The sequence below is a fragment of the Necator americanus genome, chromosome III (genome assembly GCF_031761385.1).
Source record: "Necator americanus strain Aroian chromosome III, whole genome shotgun sequence".
NCBI lineage: Eukaryota > Metazoa > Nematoda > Chromadorea > Rhabditida > Ancylostomatidae > Necator > Necator americanus.
In genome coordinates, this window is record NC_087373.1 from 11,624,626 (window position 1) to 11,645,013 (window position 20,388).

The 20,388-nt window shown below is 40.9% G+C and overlaps 2 protein-coding genes across 3 annotated transcripts; both read left to right on the top strand.

The window, feature by feature from the left end:
- Nucleotides 1–436: 436 nt before the first annotated feature.
- On the top strand, nucleotides 437–15,289 carry RB195_009293 (uncharacterized protein; the record flags this gene model as incomplete). 2 transcript variants are annotated; one of them, XM_064189791.1, is made up of 8 exons in its annotated part: nucleotides 437–465; nucleotides 6,492–6,542; nucleotides 6,607–6,667; nucleotides 7,336–7,428; nucleotides 9,501–9,578; nucleotides 10,717–10,783; nucleotides 10,849–10,890; nucleotides 15,246–15,289. In XM_064189791.1, 8 exons carry the CDS (start codon nucleotides 437–439, stop codon nucleotides 15,287–15,289), a joined length of 465 nt encoding a protein of 154 aa, XP_064047373.1. The 2 variants fall into 2 exon arrangements, with proteins under 2 accessions (XP_064047373.1, XP_064047374.1); XM_064189790.1 differs by lacking the exon at nucleotides 15,246–15,289 and adding an exon at nucleotides 14,134–14,192.
- RB195_009294 (uncharacterized protein) lies at nucleotides 15,216–15,449 on the top strand (the record flags this gene model as incomplete). The annotated part of the gene is made up of 1 exon (XM_064189792.1): nucleotides 15,216–15,449. The coding sequence occupies one exon, from the start codon at nucleotides 15,216–15,218 to the stop codon at nucleotides 15,447–15,449; it is 234 nt and encodes a 77-aa protein (XP_064047375.1).
- Between the last annotated feature and the right edge of the window lie 4,939 nt (nucleotides 15,450–20,388).

Genomic DNA, 20,388 nt, shown 5'->3' on the forward strand with positions numbered 1-20,388 from the left:
TTTGTACGAATCCGCCGGGTAAGGACTGCTTATACGTAACTTAGCCGAAAAACTGCTGGTAAAACTGTGCTGTAGATGGATGGAGGGAGGATGACAACATGGTATTGTCCATGTTCAACTGTCTTTGAATCTCGGCATATTGAAACGTAGTTTTTAATTGATTTTCTTGAGCTGTAGCCAAGATTGGTATTGATCGTCTTTATTAAACAACAGCTAACGTTTCGGCGTTATCGCCTTCGTCAGAGCCTCATTAGCTAGACTCGGTGCCGCGACAGACCACCACGAAGGCGATAACGCAGAAACCTTAGCTGTTGTTAAATAAAGATCAATACCAATCTTGGCTACAACTCAAGAAAATCATCAAAGACGGCATGATAGTTTATCAGACCAGTATAAAAGAGAGGGAGGAAGGAGTGGGATTCATTGTTTTCATACAATGCGCGGAACAAGCATCAGAGAACTGTGGTGTGTTATTTGATGTCGAGTAATTCTTCGTGCGTTCGTTATCAATTGTTAAAGATTTGCGTTATGATCAGTAGAAGCATATGTAGTTGTTACAGCATTGTCATTTTCCTTGTTAAGATTATAGGTGGTTCTCTGCGTCGAACGTGAACGACATTGATCACCAGTACTAGCGATGAGCGAATCTTCTTCACAAGCCTTCACTCGTTCATTTCTATCACAGTCGTCATCCAAGATGTCCGCAATTTTTGCCAGTGACGTTGACGAGAGCTTTGAGCCGTATCCATCTGATTTCTTATCTGATCCATCCGCCCCGCGAAAAAAAAACAGTCGATATTGTTCGCAGTCTCCTTCGAGATTGTTTAGCTTCTCTTAGGATCTATTCTAACGTTTTTTTAGTCCATCTATCTTCTATTCTCTTCATAATGGGATCAGCCCATCAATGCTTTGCTTTCGATTTTGATTCGAAAGAGGTTTGAGGGAAATCGCCTTGTCGTACTTCATTTCTATTGTCTATTGTTGAGAGGCGGTGGAGGAGCTGTATCGATCTCATGCTAATAACCCAACATATCGTGTCCACATCTTGGTAGACCAGCGCTGATGGTATTGCGTTCGTTTCTGCACTGTCAAAGACTTTCTCATAGTCAGCAAAGGTCGGACAAAGGACAGACGATATGTCCATCAATCCTTAATGACCTTTAACACGGCCTGTATGTGGTTCACGCGGCTGAAAACTTGACCAAATTTAGCATATTCTTAACGTTGGATTTCATCCAGCGTCCTTGATATTCCTCTGGCATGAGCCGAATATTATAGTCTTCGATATCCCTGCTAATCTTTAGACTTGTCCTTCTTCGTGCTCCTTTAGGAATATTTTTCTAACGATGTTCTAAATGATTCTCTTACGAAACTTTTTTCTTGCAGCTGGTGTTTGCCACAAATCCAAGTCTGTCTGCGGGGTACAAGGCTCGTTCTGAACAGTATCGATATTCGTAGTTCTCTGAGGAGGAGATCGTAATCCAGGTTTGGGTCCTCCTTAATGTACCAGTCACTTTGAGACAAGGAATCCTGGAGTATGCAGTGATCGTACACGATTGATTTCCTATCTCGTTGCGGATGACATGTTTATTTTCCATATTGTGGCCGAGCCAATACGTCTGCTTTGGGGACACGGTCACGGTCATCACCAACGCTGTTGGTGAGTTGGTGATGCCTACAGATTTTTGGCGAAGAGGGCGGAGCGAATTATATCGAGCGGTGGTGAGAAGATCTTGTGAGAATCGATAAGATGGATGACAGGTGAGTGGGAAAAAAAAATCAAAACCGAGAAGTGTCCATGTTAAACTGTCCTTGAATCTTGGCATGTTGAGTACGTAGTTTTTCAGTGAATTGCTTGAGCTGTAGCCAGGATGGGTAACGTTTCGGCTATCGAAACGTTAACGTAGCGCCTTTGTCAGAGCCTGGAAAGTCAAAGTCATCAGTCTATGTTTTCTAATAGTGTGCTAAGAGTTTTCAGATGGGACCCTAATTTGCCTGACCTTTCGGCTTTTTCGCCATTTTCAAAATGAGCATTGCTGTAAGTGAATCACCAGCGACGATATAGATGATTTGATTTACTCACATAATATCAGGCAGATATAGGTCACGGAGCGGTACAAGTGGCAAGAACTCATTCGTTATCGACAAACATCCATTCCTATAATTCATTGAAGGGTTTCTTTTGTGAATCCAAAACGCCTCCAACGTCTTGTTTAAGGATATTTCTGTTCTGTGAGCCACTATAACGCATTACACATCATAATCGCTTCCATTGTGCAGCTCATATCTATGCCTTCCAAATGGTATTATCTCCCTTTTACGCTGTTTTCGCGCCATATGTTCACTAATCCTCACTCCAAGATCCCTATCGGTTTCCATAGTGTCAGCTGCTTTACGCAACAAGCACTCAATCTCATACATTCCCCCATTTGTGCGCAGCAGCCTGCTTTTGAGGGGAAATAACACATCTTCCACAGATCACTATCTATCATATAATCTCTTCCTAGCGAGATGGGCCTTGAGGTCCGCATTAGGAATATCAACAAGGATCGCGTTATCTTGTAGATGTGTTTGAACAATCTCAGCCTCATTAGCACTGTCAGAAATAAAGAGAAGACAAAGAGCGACTGTTTTCGCACGCTATTTGCGAATCCGATTCTTCGTTAATGCGAACGTACTGTACGCTTTGTGATTCATGCCGTTCTTGCTTGCCAGCGCATACTTCACAAGCGGTTTCGAACATATTGCGAATCACTGCGCTTTTAACTGCAGCCGGATGTGTAATGTGGAATGAAACTAACCGTCAACACCTACACCTGTATGAGCAGAGGTGGGTTGCCTCTAGTACCACTTTCGCATAACTGTCCTGAGCTTCACAACGGAAACGATTATAATGTGAAATGCGTTGTGCTGGCTCAAGAAACAGAAATGTCGGCAAGCAAGACGTTGGAAGTGTTTTGGATTCTTAAGAAAAAAAAACTTTTCAATGAACAACCTGAATTAATGCTTGTAGATGACAATAGAGTTCTTGCCACTTGTACCGCTCTGTGACCTATAACTGCCTGATATTATGTGAGTAGCTCAAATCATCTATATCGTCGCTGGTGATCCACACACAGCAATGCTGATTCGCTGGTACACTGACCAGAGACAAGTGTGTGCTACCAGCCACATCACATTCGGGTGAACACTACCGTCAGTCGTGCGCAAGTCATTCTTATCCGGAATCAAACTCGTCCTGAGCACTTTGAGAGTTATTCGCTTCTCACTAGTCCTCATGCCGTCCGTCGCCTGAGCGCGCAGCGTCCAAAAGCGGTGTATTCTGGAGGGAGGAAGGTTTATTTCCCATGCTAAGCAGCCATAACGTGCTCAGTTTTCACTACAGATCGTCAGCAACATATATCGCGGTCAAGGGTATCACTTTTTTGTCAAGACAGTGGGGAATCTTTGCTAGGCTTCCAGTTCCGATAAGTCTGAAATGTCGGCAATGTTGAACTCCTTAGGTTCGGAGAACTAAAAGACGTACCTCCGCTGTGTTTAGCAGTTTGCCGCCTAAAGTCACTTCTATACCACAATGAAATGGTTTACTCTTGCGAAGTACAGATATTTCAAAAGAAAAAAATAAACATACATAAAATCGCTATTTATCAGTGTGAATCCAACCTCGCCGTCATATAGAACGCTTCAGCTCCGAGTTGCGGAAAATAACGTATGCATTATTGCTGCACCAGTGACTCAATCAACTTTGGAGGAGGTATACGACATGAGGACATTCTGGTTGAAAGAAAGTGGTCTCCCTGCCAAACTCAACCGTTATCTAAGAAATAAAACAACCATGAGGAGAAGACAAAGAGTCCTTAGTAGCTGAGCTTTATGAGATATGCCACACATAAAAGACGGACCATCAACAGGATAATCAGATTTTTTCATCAACCCGTCAAACAAATATAATGTTCTTTTACTAACTCGAGCGTGCAGAAAACACTGAGGAGCCGCAGGGGCATTAGTGTTGCCTACTCAAACACAAGTATGAAGAAGTCGATAAACAAAGGTCCCACCTCACCGGAACTCGTGATCAATGAGGCGCTATGCATTTGGCGATATCCATAGTTCCACAAAACTCACTCCATCGTAACAATATCGCAATAATGTGTATCGTAATAATGTGTAGATAATCAGCTAGGAAGACAATATTTTAATACAAATGTAAAAGAGTGCAGAGGTATAGGAGCGAATTACATATCACATATGTGTAGATAAGAAGCATAAGGATTTGTAAGTACGTGTAAATTGTTCGTGTGACACAGGCACTTAGGCTTCAGCTTTAGTAAAATCATCATGCGACGAACAATGACGTCAGAAACAACTGTAGATCGGCCTGCTGCCTGCCTGGCCTGTAGTAGGAAACAAGGTCTCATTTTTGACTTTGCTAGAAGGCAGCTTTCAGCGAATCTCTTGAGGCGAGGCTCTTCACCTAGAAGGTAGAGACAAGAGTCTCGGAAATAAACCAAAAACAAAACAGAAAAAGCGTATATGCTCAATCAGCTCACCGATAGAACTGTTTGAGACCTTCGGAGTACACAAAACCATTAGTCTCACGATGGATTGCAAAACATAACCGGCAATATATCTCGGTCTTCATTACGAGGCGATGAGAAGATATACCGAGCTAGAGCAACGGAATATCTTGCTGTTGATTACTGACTGCAAGCTTGAATGCGGCTTGATAGTTTGAAAATTTGAATGAAGCTAAACTTCTCCTTATTTCTGAGAAAGCCATTTTGTGAGACGCGTTTTATAGGGGTCGCAAAGCCTAATGACTCTGAGTACTGCTGGTTTCTTAAATTGAAAAACTTGAAAATCTGGTCGTTGAAAGGATGTGGGTTCTTCTAAAATAATTTGATAATTCTAAAATATGTTCCGTCCCCTGTTTAGTAGTGATGAGTTCAATTTTTAATATTTCCTTTGACTGGGTATCTTTCACCCAGAAACACTTTATCTAGACGAACCACCATATTCCAAAACATAAGAATGTATGGCCCTTTCAATAAAAAAATCCAAGAAACTAAATTACAAACTAACTGATTGATCAAAAAAATAATTTGAAATTTGAAAATCAAATAACTGCTGCTCGTGGGTCGTAATGCATCTTAACTCGAACGTTCTGAACCCTGGAGCTGTGTGCTGCTATTGCCGTATTTCCAGCAGCAGTGTTTGAGTACAGACGTGCAGTTAAGAGTACCGTTGAACCACCAGGAGATAATAGCAAATTTAAGAGCAAAACCCCATAATTTGCAAAAACGTAGACTATGTTTGACGGATCAGTGACAGAATATAAAATAAATGTTATGTCACAGTTTTTACAAAACCTTAGCATTTTTTAGCTTGATGGAAATGATTGTCAGAATTGCGGACAGTGAAGAAGCGAGTTGAAAAAACTCTGTATTGCAGATGAGAGAAACAATAGTTCAATAATTTTTGCCGTTTTCACAGTAGTTCCGCTAGCTTCGAATGATAACTACCATGCGCAGCCAGTGGAGTTGAACAGGTGGAATCAGCTCGACGTTCGGGCAGAGGTGCGTTTAGAAGACAACTGTGAAAATGGCATAAAAGATAGACAGAACACAATAAGCCGTAAAGAACATGAAAGTAGTGATATTCATAGCGATTCCCTTTGTACTTCTTATCCATTTTTTCTAAACACTGCATGCATGCTGTTTGCAGTATGTTCTTCAGCAGTAACACAAAAGGCAGCTACACAGTGCTGTTATAATTGGGTCAAAAAAGCTCCTGAAGCCTGGTGCAGTTACTTGATTAAGTGCACGCAGGGGACTCTAACGGTTGAGATTGAGGGAGACCCTAGCAAGTGCCACCCATCATTGTGCTCGTAGTGGAGTCAAGGACGGCTCCACGCCAATCACTAGCTGCACTGCGCAGCTTCGAAAACAGCCAATCAATCAACATCATCGCTCTTCATAGCCCGTGTCCTATAGATTTTCTTCGATCTGGTTGAAGCGCTCCAGCCGAAGAATATGCCTTGGTTGGACATATTGCCATCTGACAAAAATTTGTCTGTGAACAAACTCAGTACGCAGCGGGAATACGTTTCTTGTCGTTTACCTTTGTAGTTGTTTTTGCAACAGACGGCTAAATCGCTCAGCGAAATGCTGTCGGACCTAGTCCGCGTCAGCGAAATAACCAAATAATATTTGATAGCACAGTTGGAAAAATAAGTCACTGATGGTTTAATTTCCATTCTATTTATCCTTCACCAGAAATATATCGGATACGGACTGAGGTCATTTGGACCCGACTATATGTCCACTAGAATACAGCATCACGTTGCTTGCACAGAGGCTTTTCTTTTAAACTGTCAAACAATAAGTCAATTAGAGCGTGAGATCGTGTTTTTTGGACTTGGCTTTCTAATTCTAATTGTTGCTATGAATTTCTAATTGTTGCTATGAATTGCGGATATCAGATACTTCCAGTAACATTGAGAATGGAAGGAACCTAAACGTCATCGAGGAGGAAGAAAATTGGTAGCGTTACTAGATTTTTGTACGGAGTTTTTCCTTATCGAACGAGATTTGTGACGTGTTATAGCGAGAGAATGCGAGCTGGAGGGGATGATGTGAATTGTGCATGCTGTTCTCTGACTTCTGAGGTAAGCACGCAATAGTATCGCCTTTCTGAAATCGTAATTATATTATCCCTCTGTAATAATAATTTTTCATAAAGACTCTTTCTTTTCGATTTGTTGCACTACGATTCTTTCTAGTTATTTTGGCGTGGATAATGTAACTGATGTTGTTTTGGGTCTCCTTCTTCTCTCAAAACTCCTTGTTTCTTTGGAGATGTTTAATTTTTCTGAAATTAGTTAGTTATTTAGTTTCTGAAATTAAATAGTTTCTGAAATTGAGAATGTCACTTATCTTCAGCACCTGTTAACTCATAGTTACCGACATGCATAAGTACATTCGTGTAAAAACGTGAGGTGTGATGCAATTGCAGTCGAAGTGGTACGATGAACCCTATCGCTCCGATCGATAATCAAGAATTAAATTCATCTCCTGACAAATACTTTCAGGGCGTTAAATGGCCACACTAGAGTAATTTTTAAGGGAAGAACGTTTTAATTGAAAAGAGCTACGAGAATGTGTCTGCTCGTAGTTTAAATTCCATAGAAAGAGTGTATATGCTTCACATGATGTTACCTTCTGTGCTCAATTTAACATTTAATGTGTCTTCTTTCAGGAAAACCCGGAAGCCCGTATGCAAAATCTCTCTATAGCAAGTTACAGTAGTTTTCGTATTTTTTAGAATTTTATTTAGGTTTATGTTATTGTGGGTGCGGTGATTGTTCTTGTATTAGGAATTCTGAAGGTGCTTGCTAATCGCGATGCATGGTTTCTGCTTGTCATGGGGGTTGGTTCAGTTGTTTTCCTGTTTTTCTTGTTTTCAAAAAGGAGCTGTAAAAGAAAGAGTGGAAAGCTAGATCTTAAATGTTGATGTTAGATCAAGACCAGTGAACTTGGGACAATTTAGTCCTACTATCCATTAGTGAACTTATCTGTACCTCTTCGTCAGGGATCTGTATGATACAGGTCCATAGTTTGCCTACAAACAATACCAATATAATAACGAGTTCGGATAGCTGAGTTGTGTATACATGAAGAAAATGTCTGACTTTGCGCTGGCGGACTTTAATTGGCGAGCGGATGATATGCCCTAAAACGGCTATTCGCGACTTATCCGAGATATGTCCCTCTTGGTCATCTTTGAGCTTTCCACATTCAGCAGTATTTCGTGTACGATAAATCTATTTGTCACTGTTTTGTATTCTGCGGAGCGTTACGTCTCGTCTATTTGCATATTTGCATGTCCTCGATTTCGGAACTAAAAAAATGGTTCTGTTTCTGTCTGTCACTTTTCTACCTTTCATTTTGAAAAGTGGAGTGTATTTAGGTAACGTTCACAGAAATCACTGAAGTCGTACTTAGTTTCGTGATTAGGAACTTTCTCCTGAAATATCGGCGGCATTAAACAGTTGAAAAGCGGTCTCGATGAGTGAAGTCCAACCGGCTTGAAAGTCGATTACTCACCTGACACTAAACTTCTGGTTAGTCATAGATCGACCGCGAAAAGCTTCCTCTTCGTGCATCGTTCTTTTGCGATGCTCGATGAGCCGCTCTTGGACTATCCCCACAAAATTTTGTAAGTTACACGCAGCAACGCTCTTGCCCGGTAATTCTTCACTTCTGTGACTGTGGTTATTTTTGGTTGTTTTTAGGAAGAAAACAAACAAAGAAAGAGGCCTAGCCTTTTTATGTTTTTTTTTCCTTTTGTTTTGTTCTCTAATACTCGCATACTATCAGGGAAGGGGGAAGTTGTGGCACTTTATCTAGGGACAGAAAAATTTTATCAGTGAGAAGCTGATGAATTAGTTACAAAAGATAAAGTCTCTGGCGTATCAATCCGTTTGGGATCCGACAACGCATTTTACTGCACTCCGGAATCGTAGAAGATTTTATTAGACGAGTGTTGGCTTATATAGTGATCTGCAGGGGCCAGCCGATGTACGAAGCACATATCCTCCTGTCTGGCGCCGATATGCCGATTTTGAGGGAATAAAGGACTCGGTTGGCACCAGGAAAGATTGGAACCATCGACTGTGCAGTTACAGCGAAACTCTTACTGACTGAGCTACTCCTGCCATTAATGAATTGGTACCGAATTAGTGGGGGATTCTACTGACTTCACACATCGGTAGTCACAACAGTCACTCTCAGGTCACTATATAGGAAGCACACGAGTTCATAAACCGCAAACAACTTTGAATCAAAGCTGAACGCATCGACGTATATGAAAGGGTCGGTTACTCTGCTGCAGTTTATAAAATTACTGCAGCCTATCATCGCGGATACATGAAATATAATGCATTGAAGGACGACATGGAGAGGGACGAGTAAACGAATGTTCAGTATCGCCTACTTCAAAGGAGATGTCAAGAGGCGGTGAGAAAAGTCTCAGTTACCTCCGTAGCGGCGAGTTGAAATCAAGGCGACGAATAGCGGTTCACTAGACTTAACATGTGGGGAGTCACCGTAAAGCGGACGATGATGCTTTACTTCTCCCCATCTACTGCTGGCTAGAAATACGTCGTACAGGTGCCAGAAGCAACACTTATCTGTTGGAACTAGGGACGCGAACAAAATTTATGATGGAAAATAGCCTTGAAATGTGATTTCCATATAGAACGGAACGTATAATGTATGCCCAAAATAGCATTCATCATTTGGAATGAAATTGTATAGATTAAATAAATTATTGGTTTTATGGTTGATAGATATAATGGTTTCGGGAGGAATCAATACAGTTTAATTAATTTTCTTAAGCCATAGCCAAGATTGGAATCAGTACAATTATGTGATATAGCAGTCTCCTTGAAATCTAGCAAAAATAAGACATTCTTTCCCAATCTGTCGAAAATCATTTAGATCATCATTCTTGTGCTAGCAATAATTGGCTTCATGACTAAGAACTCACTTATATACCTTATTGCGGCTATCGTTGTGGTGAGATTTTCTGATTAAATTTTATTCGTTTCAAAAATTGGACACTTACTGTGCTGGAATCACGACGATCCCCCCAAAAAAAAACGTGGATAATCCACCTATCCCGACTGAGCTCGGTAGCAGCGAGGATGGCGCTTGCAATTGTGTAAACTCTGCTTCTGTTCCTTAAATCGCACAAACTCCATACACCTTGATAATTGTAGCGCTTGAGAAAGGTTTTGACGCTCGGTTCCTTTCACTTGTAGAGGGTTGGGTTAGGGAAGCTGTGACGTAGCTCTTAGGAATACCAGCGAAGACGATCGGCGAAACACTATTTACACATCCAAGACCTCTGGAGCATCTAGAATCGACGGCGTAAGTACGAAATCTTTTCGTTAAATGAGTACTGAAGTCGGGAGTAGTCGGGATCAAAACGACATAAAGCTTTGTGGGCTGGCTACGAAGTCGCGGTGGAGCGCATGATATCGAGTTGAAGCCATCGTGAAGAGCAGCGATGAGCGCTGTTAGGGAAGTTTCCTCTCAATCTTGACCGCTACGCTCCCTACTGTTTCAGGTGCAAGCGCTTACACAACTGCATCAAACCTTATGTCGTTTTAACCCGAATATAAAGTGAATTTCATTGTGTGTGCAGACGAAAACAGTTGGATTGCTCTAATTTTTTCTACCGCCAGTCTATGTACGGACTTTTGTTCCATTATTTGTACTGGTGTGAAGAAGTGCTTGGATGATCAGAAACTGAAAGTCATAAATTCTGGGTTTGTAGGAAATGTTCCGCGATAATTTTTGAAAACTACTCACTGAAGTTTTTTTTTTGACTTTTACGCCTACCCTTTAGCTTTACTTACTAAAGGGTAGGCGTAAAAGTCAAAAATGTGATAACCGCCGCCCTAAGAAAGCTTGTGGTTATAACTTCATCTGTTTCCTGTAATGATTTGATGGCTTATATTTCGCCTGATGACTGCCGTATTGTTAAGCTTTGAAGATGTTAAATATTTAGCGCAATGCGTCTAATATTGCATGAGGTAGAATAAAAAAAGAAATCACTCCAACAACAGAAACACGTTGTGCGTCAAGTCTTGAAATCATCATACGTACAGAACTATTTGTGTTAGCACCATTCCACTTGATACACTTTCAGGTTGTTCTTGCTATACTCGTAGTTGTCAGCACAATTTTTTTCATCTTGAACAGTGGATTCACTTTAAGTAAGATTTTTGTCTTTTTTGTCTACATAATCCGCAGATCAACGTTCTCCAATGTTGATTTTCAGGAGCGATCATCCTAATAATAGTGGACATAATTTTTATCATCTGTAGGTTTTCTAATAATATTCAGGACTGTAATATTCCAGACTTCTTTCTCTTTGAAAACTAGGAGAAACAAGAGTTTCCTGAAATCCTAAATCCTATGCATTAATCTTAATATATCCCTTCATAACAATCATGCTATATAAGAGCGCACTTAGTCCGTGTATGAATGGGTATGAATGGGGTGCCGAACCATTGCCATGCACCTGATAAACGAGCGTTCTACCTTTCCACCTCTCTCCACAGACGTGTATGTCCGGACCACGTTTGTTGGCTTTCATAGGACGAGTTAGTCTCTGTCACATGTTAGTGAGGGTAAATAAACTTCTATGTGAATGTACAGTTCCAAATTTGCAAACTATCATGCTATATAATAACGGGCTTATTCTGTCACGTGTGTACGTCTGTGTGTGTCTCATTCACGAAACTCCAAAAGGAGAGGGAGACGGGTACCATGACGTCGAAATGGTGCGCCGACGCCACAGAGCTATAAAATGGGATGTGACGGGTCCCACTGAGTAGCCAACACACGTTCACGTGGTCTGACGTGAACGTATCTCCATCTATCTTCATCTTCATCACTACGATGATGATAATCAAGTCATTTCATGTAAGCACATCATTTTGTGCTGATAGTTGAAGTCGGAGGAAACTCATATTCGAATAATGTTTCCAAATTGTGGAGGTTTCAGAGAAACATAGATGAAAATCAAGTTTGATTGCTTTCTAAATATAGTACTGACGCGTTTGGGAAGCAAATCATGAAATCTCTCATCTATGCCCAAATTTTTGAGGAAAAAAATTGAAGAAAGCGTTGATAGAAGAAAAAAACAATTATAATTTCACAAAAAAAAAGTCCGGCTTCAGCCGGACGTTTAGACTAGTATAAGAGTAAACCTTCACCTTCGACGAAAATCTTCCACACCATCTACCAGGACAAACGTCGAGAAGATGTTCCGAATGCACGAAAAAATTCAGTAAAATAACACATAAAAATTCATCTTATCTTCAGCAATACATCGTACTAATAAAACATGCATACAAACAATACAAATCACTCAGTTAGAAACTGCAAATTGCCGTACATGAGCGTAATCTAATATACCTTAGAAGAAGGTTTTTTCAAGCTCTTTTTTTTCTTTTCAAAATCATCTTTGGTTGAGATAAAATTTACTAATCTCTTCTGAAACCATATTCAAGATGAGAAATGGGTGGGCGGTGTTTGTGATAGAATACAGTTTCGGTGTCAGCTCTTGAGTTTTGCGTGCGCTAAAGGTGTTGTTTGTTAGTATATAAACGAGCTAAAGTTTGGAAACTCTTTCTTCGCATGCACTGACTAATCGGGCAATAATTAGCTTGACCTTTGCAACGTGAATTGAAGGCGTCGGTGATCCATGTAAAACGTGAAGATGATGATGAGGTCCGTCTGCTCACAAGTTTCTACCAGACTCTTTTCGCTGTGGAACGTTCTCTTCACAAGATAATGTAATTTTGGTGGTAGATATAGGACTAACATGTTGAGTTTATCATGAGAGATGCCCTTGTTCTAGTTCCTGGCAAACTGCATAGATGCGTGGGCACATTCGACCCAAGAATAGGGTCCTCCGCGACCTTGGGCTCATCCAGAAAGCATACAAGAAGACAACACTTAGCCAAATTTCTCTATCAACCTGTTTTAGCATCACAACATCTCCGCAGTGACATAGTATTTGGTGCAGACGGTTGGGTGATGTCTTATATTCGCGTTGTCTGCAATGTGGGAAGGTGTAGGAAATGTATACATGTTGCAGTATTGCTGACAATAATTTTTGGGCTTCACTTCGCAGCGACGAATAGTTCATCATAACAAGGCGGATGTTTGTTGTCAAAGGTTCCATGTACCGTAAGCATTGTAGCTCTTAGGTTATGAGCACAGGCAGTATGCGGGACTGTAACACCTATTTGCAACAGGTGGAAGACTCGCTTTAACACATTATGTTATGTAACTCGCACTCTCAATACGCATAAAATCGGCGTAAAAGATGTTCTAATGTGAAAGTGAAGATATAGGGCACAGGCTTCACAGTAACCGGGAAACTTTCTAGTCTTTTCCTCCTATTGCTTTTTACACTTTCTCACAATTGTTTTCGTTTGATTATGCTTGAGTACGCTTAAGTACTTCTGATAAAGTTCTTTTCCGTTAGTTTTATCGTCTGTTCAAAGATGTTTGAGATTAGATTTCTTGTGTATTTTTGGGTTTCTTGTGTAAATGTGCATGGTCAGCACTTGTACTGAGCGGATACGTGGTAAAATCCCGCAAATCGCTCCAGAAGAAAGCTGACTATGCACGGTTACACAAGAATGTGGCAGAAATTCACATTCTGCAAGTCTTTGGGCACACTTCTACACTAGCGGGAACTTGTTTTCTCTATATTTCGATTACGAAAGGTGTAAAGCATGCGCAATTACTCGTAAAAGTGGAATGAACAATAGTGAAGAGAAATTAAATCTCTACAAGCAATAATCTTAGAGGTGGCTAAAACCAAAAAAAAACAACTATGAAAGTAATGGGAAAGGACTTGACTGTAGTAAAATTCATCTGTTATTTTATGAAAAAAATAAAGAAGAACTACAAAAAGTAAAAAGAAAAAAGCCCGTGGAGTTTACCGCATAGTGTAGAGAGAACTCTGTGCACGACTTCACCGAGATCGCATGGAGTGCTCATATAACGCGTTCTCCACCGACTCTACTATTGAACAGGTGGCGTTACGTTCAAAGGCAGCATACCACGAATCTGGGGACGGATTTCAGATGGAGTATCCGTATACGGGGTCGTAGATTATGAGACCGGGGTGGCTCCGCTTTCCCCTGGATCACTGCGAGCAGCCGGGCCCTGAATGCTGTTTTGTACGATGCCTTTATTGCAGCGCGCCACCCTTGCACGCATAGCTTCCCATACTGCCTATCCGGGGCTGTTTGCAGTGGTGAGCAGAACGACCCCGTGTACGTATACTCCACCTGAAATCCGCACCACCTCAGACTCATGGTATGCTGCCTTTAAGCAGAGGCATTTAGTGCAAATAACGATCATAGTTGTGTACGCAAAAACATGCGCTGAAATAGTAAGACAACGAAAGACAGAGAAGCTTAACAATAGTCTTCTGGAAATCACACAGCAAATCTCACTCTCACTTTGTAGTTTCCAGCCTATAACTGGGAGATCTGTGATGCTTCTGACGGCGTTCCATTTGTACGATATATTGTTTTAGATAAGACGAATGCCTCTCCTGTCTTTTCACTCTACAAGCCTGAACGTGGCCACGGCTAAAACCGGACTTCAGACTTTCTGTGGTGTTTGCTTCACTCGCCTTCACTGATCAACGAAAATTGATATTAGTGCCGTTTTCTGTGAAACTTGACTTCTGTATCTTCAACAATCTTTCTTTTTTTTTTTGGAATAAAAGCGAAAGATTTCATAGTCTTTTTACTATGAAATCTTTCGCTAATCGCGTCGCGTCATACTAATCGCGTCAGTTCTACATTTGGAAAATATTTGGACTTCAAACACTCCTTACCAATATATTACAGACAAAATTAAGAAGTATCACGTGAAATGTGGGTTTTCTTCCTGTTTTCCCCGATCAGTTATCAAAGAATGATATTTCGGCATAAAATGACGTGAAAGACATCATATCATCCTACTGATAAAGATAACGTTCCACGTCAGATCACATAAACATCTTGCTACTATTTAAGCAGGCGTTTGTATGCATGTTTCCACTATTTGAGAACAGCATACTACCAACTTGAGGCGAACAAAGGAGGTAATCGACATGTGGAGGAGTCATAAAGGTGAAAAACAAAGCGCCCAGTAGCCACGGCTACGAAACGGCTGCAACCATTTATATTTGCGTCGTGCACACGAAGTTATCCAAAACAAAGCCCCACTTTTTTTATTTTTTGAACCCCCTTTTAATTTTTATGACAGACACACACACCAATCCACACCGCTCGACCCGCACACACACCCTTTCACACATTTCACACACACACACACACACACACACACACACACACACACACACACACACACACACACACACACACACACACACACACACACACACACACACACACACACACACACACACACATACACACACATATATATATACACACACACATACACACACACACACGTGACAGAATAAGCCCGTTATTATATATCATGATAATGATTTTGTGTGCAATTTGAAATATGCTCATGACATTTGTACTCGCATATAAATTGTTATGGATGAATGGATTTCATTCTCATTGTTGCAAAGCTCTGAATATCTAATCGTACGCAATGGCTACATTAGATCTTGTTTTTTTTCAGTTCTGGTGCATTTGGCGTATGTCGCATATTCATGTCGGGAATGACTCTGGAAAGGGAAATTATTTCGGAGCACAAAAGTCAGCCTATTTGCGACAAACGAGTTTATTCCTTTCTGTACTCATATCCACCAACTACCGGATAAATGTTTTGTCGCACGGCTTATTTACAACCTTTCCTGCTGGAAAATCAAAGATCTATCTCTGACTACGAATTTCCCTGATTATTGGTTGATTTAACAATAGAGAAAAAAATGAGTCGTAAGATGCTGCTTCTTCTACGAAATCTATGATGCGGAATCTGGTTCATTGGATCCGTAGATGTGAATTAAAGGTTCCTTGTAATGTCAGAAGGCTCAGCATTCAATCTATAGAGACAATAAAATCGGTTTTGACAATGAGTCGGTTAGGAAAGTCCTACGGAAAACGAGATTTGATCCCCATCATACTGTAGACCAGATCGCCAGCACTAAATATCATCTCAACATCGTGAATCCTGCGTCTTTAAGTATCTTTGCTTTTTCCTAGAAGTATTTGTTTTAAAAGAAAAGATATCGCAAAAGATGCGAGCCTAGCTTTGTCGCAACCGAATGAGGATTTCAGCCTTTGTTTGGATGTAATACATATTTATGCGGTACTACTTGCGAAATGTTGCTTCTTGGACAGCACCTGTTTGGTTCTTACATCTGAAATGTTAATGATCATGTTAGGACCTCCTGCAAAATTTAGCTCGGTATCGATATTTGCATTCTGGGATCATTTTCAAATAAAAAGGCTGTAGTGTTCGAGTAGAACGTTCCAAACCTATACAGACCTTCCAGCATAAAATGTGGATATTTATCGTTTAGTTTCTTGTGGCATTTCTTCTATTGATCACGTTCTAGCAATCACTAATTGATTTTATTCATGTGAGAGTAACTATAATGAAAGAAATTGTCGTTAACAAAAACAAAAGACGAATCTAAAAGTAAGGTAATAGCATTGAGAGATGAATAAATTCCATCCTCTTTTAAATATTCACAAATTTGCGCACTTTATTTTTTAGTAAAGTTGAGTCATACACGGCGGTTCATATGAAAAAATTATCAATTTTTTGAAGAACTGACAAAAAGCTTGAAGTAAAACGTATTTCCGCTACGTTTTCTAGGAAGATTTTATGCCTTCCTTTGGTTAAATTTTACGAAGATCGTTTGGAGTGAAAAAAGAGATGTCATGTCTAACATTGTGATAGTTCTGAAATTCGGTGCGTAGAAACATCAGAGGACACCGACAGGAAGGATGTATGCACACCATCATCGACAGGTTCAGAGATCATCGTCATTTGACATCCTTCGATTTCTTGTTGAATCTGACAAAAAATGAGAAAAGTGTCAGTCTCATCTGCAGGCAACAAACATTGTCAGAGGAAGTCTCGGGGTAGTTGAACATCTACGTGCGAGAATTTCGAGGAGTTCTGCAACAGCGTTACTTCGAAAGTTGTATGCTAAATATTTTCTATATTGCATTTGCTTAATAATTTTTAATTCTCTTGTCTGTTAATCTGTTAAAACAACAAACCTTTCTTCCGAAGGTAGAAATAGTTTCAGCCAAAATTGATGCTTGTCTGCGTAAATGTAACATTTACCAGGAATCTTGTTCAGTACGCAGAAAATCGTCAGAAATTTTCCTAGTTTTTTTATTTTGTTTCGCGACAGTAAGAAATTAGGTGTTTCACTAAAGTTCATTCAAAGCCATGTCTCACTGGATTATTTCAAGTAAGGTACTGTTTGGAAAAGATCACCGTCAGCATCAATCCACAAGGTTCCGAAGACTCGTGCTAAAACAAGGAATGAAATGAGCATCCCACCAAAGCATCTCATTCCCAGCAATTATCACTACTTTCCTTCGAAGTAAGCGACAAATAAGACTAGCGGGAGATTGATGAACTATTTATTGATAACTGAAACGATAAGATTAATGAACCACATTTTCCAGCTCTTCAGATGCACTGCGCCCTTTGAGATAGCGATTAGATGGCGTACTCGTGCCTCATGAACTCTCATCCACAATGAATCACAATCACACTCCAAAGTATTTTCTTCGACACAGGTTTGGACGTCCTGGAACGACATCGACCCCACTTTTTGAAGGGTTTGAATATAATTCCAAGCTTTGCTAATTCGTTCCAAATTTATTACTGCTGAAAACAAAGGATTTTCTGGTCGGAAAAATATACAAGAATCAATGGAAAACTCATTTTAAAAAAATGGTTATTTACATGCGAATGCATCCGGAGTGCTGCAAGCGTTTCTGTCTGGTTATCGTAGTCTTCAACAGTTTCTACAGTGGTTCTCTTCCCAATGGGACCAGTGGTGATAGTTGATATGCGACTTCGTCGCCAGAGAACGTATTGCAGGATAGTCTGAGACAGGTCACTCGACTACTATTGGCACACAAATGTACCACCGTACGATGTAGCTGACAATCTTTCCTCTCCACCTACGGTTCTACCCTTCATGCATTCTAGGACAAGCAACTAGTAAATCATTCTATATTTCAAGTACGCATGTTAACGAAAAAAATAAGTATCATCGAAGAAAGTGCAGAAATGCGAGTGCCAGTGGAGAACGAGCACCATCAACAACTTCGCACCTTCTACCTAAATATAGAATCCCGATAGCGTATTCAGAACGTTCATTTGTCGCAAATTGAGAAAAATTGGAAGAGTTGAGGTATGCGATGGTCGTGTACTCCGATGCGGATATTTGTTGTAAATCATCGCCAAACGAAGAGCGCTTAAAAGTGAGCAGAATTCTTCGGGAATCCTCTGAATTTGAAAGGATATTGGTGCTTATGGAGAGATTTGCAGAATCAGCAGAAATTTGACTAGCCATCACGAACTCCAGAGGTTGATGGATATTGAGTGTTTTGGTCGAGTTTAAGCAAAATCTTGAAGTTAAGTCTTGAATTCCTATTCCGTTTCTGTATCACAGGTTTTGTAACTCACTCTCAAAGTGGTCAAAATGGCAGGTGCTTATAAATAGAAATTGCGTTTACAGTTAAAATATTCTATCCGTGGTCGACGTTTTTATTGATTCCACGGATGAGAAACCTCGAGAATTTTTTGAAGCTTTTTAGGAAGGAGTTGGTTTAAAAGCCAAAGCCACTGGCGTATCAATCCACTTGGGATGCGCCAACGCGTTTTACTGGAATTCGTAATCGTTGAGGTTTTGGAACGCGTGTTAGCCTGTACAATGACTTGCGGGGCCAGCCGATGGTCAAGTCAGTGTTTTTACCCTCCCAGACAAGTCTGGTACCAATTTATCGACCCCGCAGGGATGAAAGGCTTGGTGAGCACTAGGGCGGATTCGAACCATCGACCGTGTTGCTACAACGGACCTCTAACCGACTGCGCCACACCCGCCCCAAGGAGTTGGTTTAGTATTAGTAATATACTTACTCACGTCATTCAGTCTTCTTGGGACTAACATTAAAAATGGTGATTCCTCCATTTCTTCCTAATTAAAAATAAAATCAAGAAGCTCACAACAGAGGTGTAGACTTCAGGTGTGGACGCAAATCCTTGTTGAACAATGATAAGTGGATCCTATTCAATTAAAGGCATCACCCCACGAATCTGAGGTAGTGCAGATTTCAGGTGAATTATTCGTATACGGGATCGTAGATTATGGAGAGAAGGGTAATTCCTCCACTTCTTCCTAACCGGCGAGAAGATGCGGCGCCGCACAGGGCTGGCGCGCCCCAATTGAACTCCTTTGAATTGAAAAGAAATGAACGGAATCACACTCCTCTCCATAATCTGCGACCCCGTATACGAATATCCGTCCTACTCCAGATTCGTGGGGTGATGCCTTTAAAATGCTTAGAGCGACAAGATCATTCTTCAAAATTATTCCGCTCAATTGTATGGTATAATTATGTTGAACACAAAGGACCGATTTCGGTGATGAACCACTTCATCGAGTCCATAAATACGCTCCTAGCCTAGTGTTCCTCTGACCCTTTAGGTTATGGTGAAACGATACTACGGCTGCTCTTAGAAATGTAAATGAGTGCTTCTGATTTCAAAACTTCGACCCTATCGGATTGTTGACAAGGATGGAGAAGATCAAGGTGTGTCCCAATATCCATTGACACTGATTTCTCTTATTTTTAGTATACCATCGATGTATTTTCTTGAGAAATTCCGCCTATTATTTGTTTGCATTTCTTGCATATATCATGAATGTTATACTGGAGATTATTCGTAGCCTGCTGAAGAAATTCTGCCGAAAATAGGTCCAAAGACAGAAAACCTTCCAAAGGGATATTCATGTGTCACGAAATTGTCGTTGTTGGGTCTCTCTAGAGAAGATAGGGATAGGGTTGTTAGATAGTTAGAAGATAGGGATGTAGTTTATGATCATGTGCGTAATTACGCTCAGTTAAGCCCGTAATTATGCCCAGTTCAGAATGATAGACGTGAAAACAGCATTGGTTACACCCATATCATTTACGATGCAACTGCAGCCTTTCCTCTTCCTTCTTTCTTCCAAATCAGCAGTTTCTCCAGTTTTGTCGCGACGCGATCGTCGCGCGCCGTTGGTTCGAGGGTAAGAGGGAAGATATAGTCAGGTCAATACGACATGAACTTACTAGGCGAATTGAGTGCAGTTGCGTACGCGGTCGAAACGGCGCGGCGGAGGCAGCGGTTGAAACCGAGTTGGGACCTCCGCAAACTGCAGCGATAGGTGGTGCCAGCAAGGGTTTCACAACGCTACTAGCCGCTACGCTCCACCGAAGCGCCTCAAGAGAAGCCGCATACGCAAATGCGTACGTGCTTCATGTCGTTTTGACTCTACTAGGTCTAAAACTTACTAGGCGAATTGAACCAACTGAGACCTTCTAGTCCTTTTGACTAGAAGGTCTCAGTTGGTTCAATTCGCCTAGTAATCTAGAAAAAAGACGCGAAAAACAACCTTTGCTGCATCCAAGCCCCTTGTAGTGGGACTTCATCTGCGATTGAACGGCAATTTTGTGTTCGTTTAATTTTTCAATTTCAGGTGGAGTATTCGTATACAGGGTCGTACATTATGGAGAGGGGGGGGGGGGTGATTCCGTCCATTTCTTCCTAATTGCCGTAAAAAAACGGCCTTGAAGATGCGGCA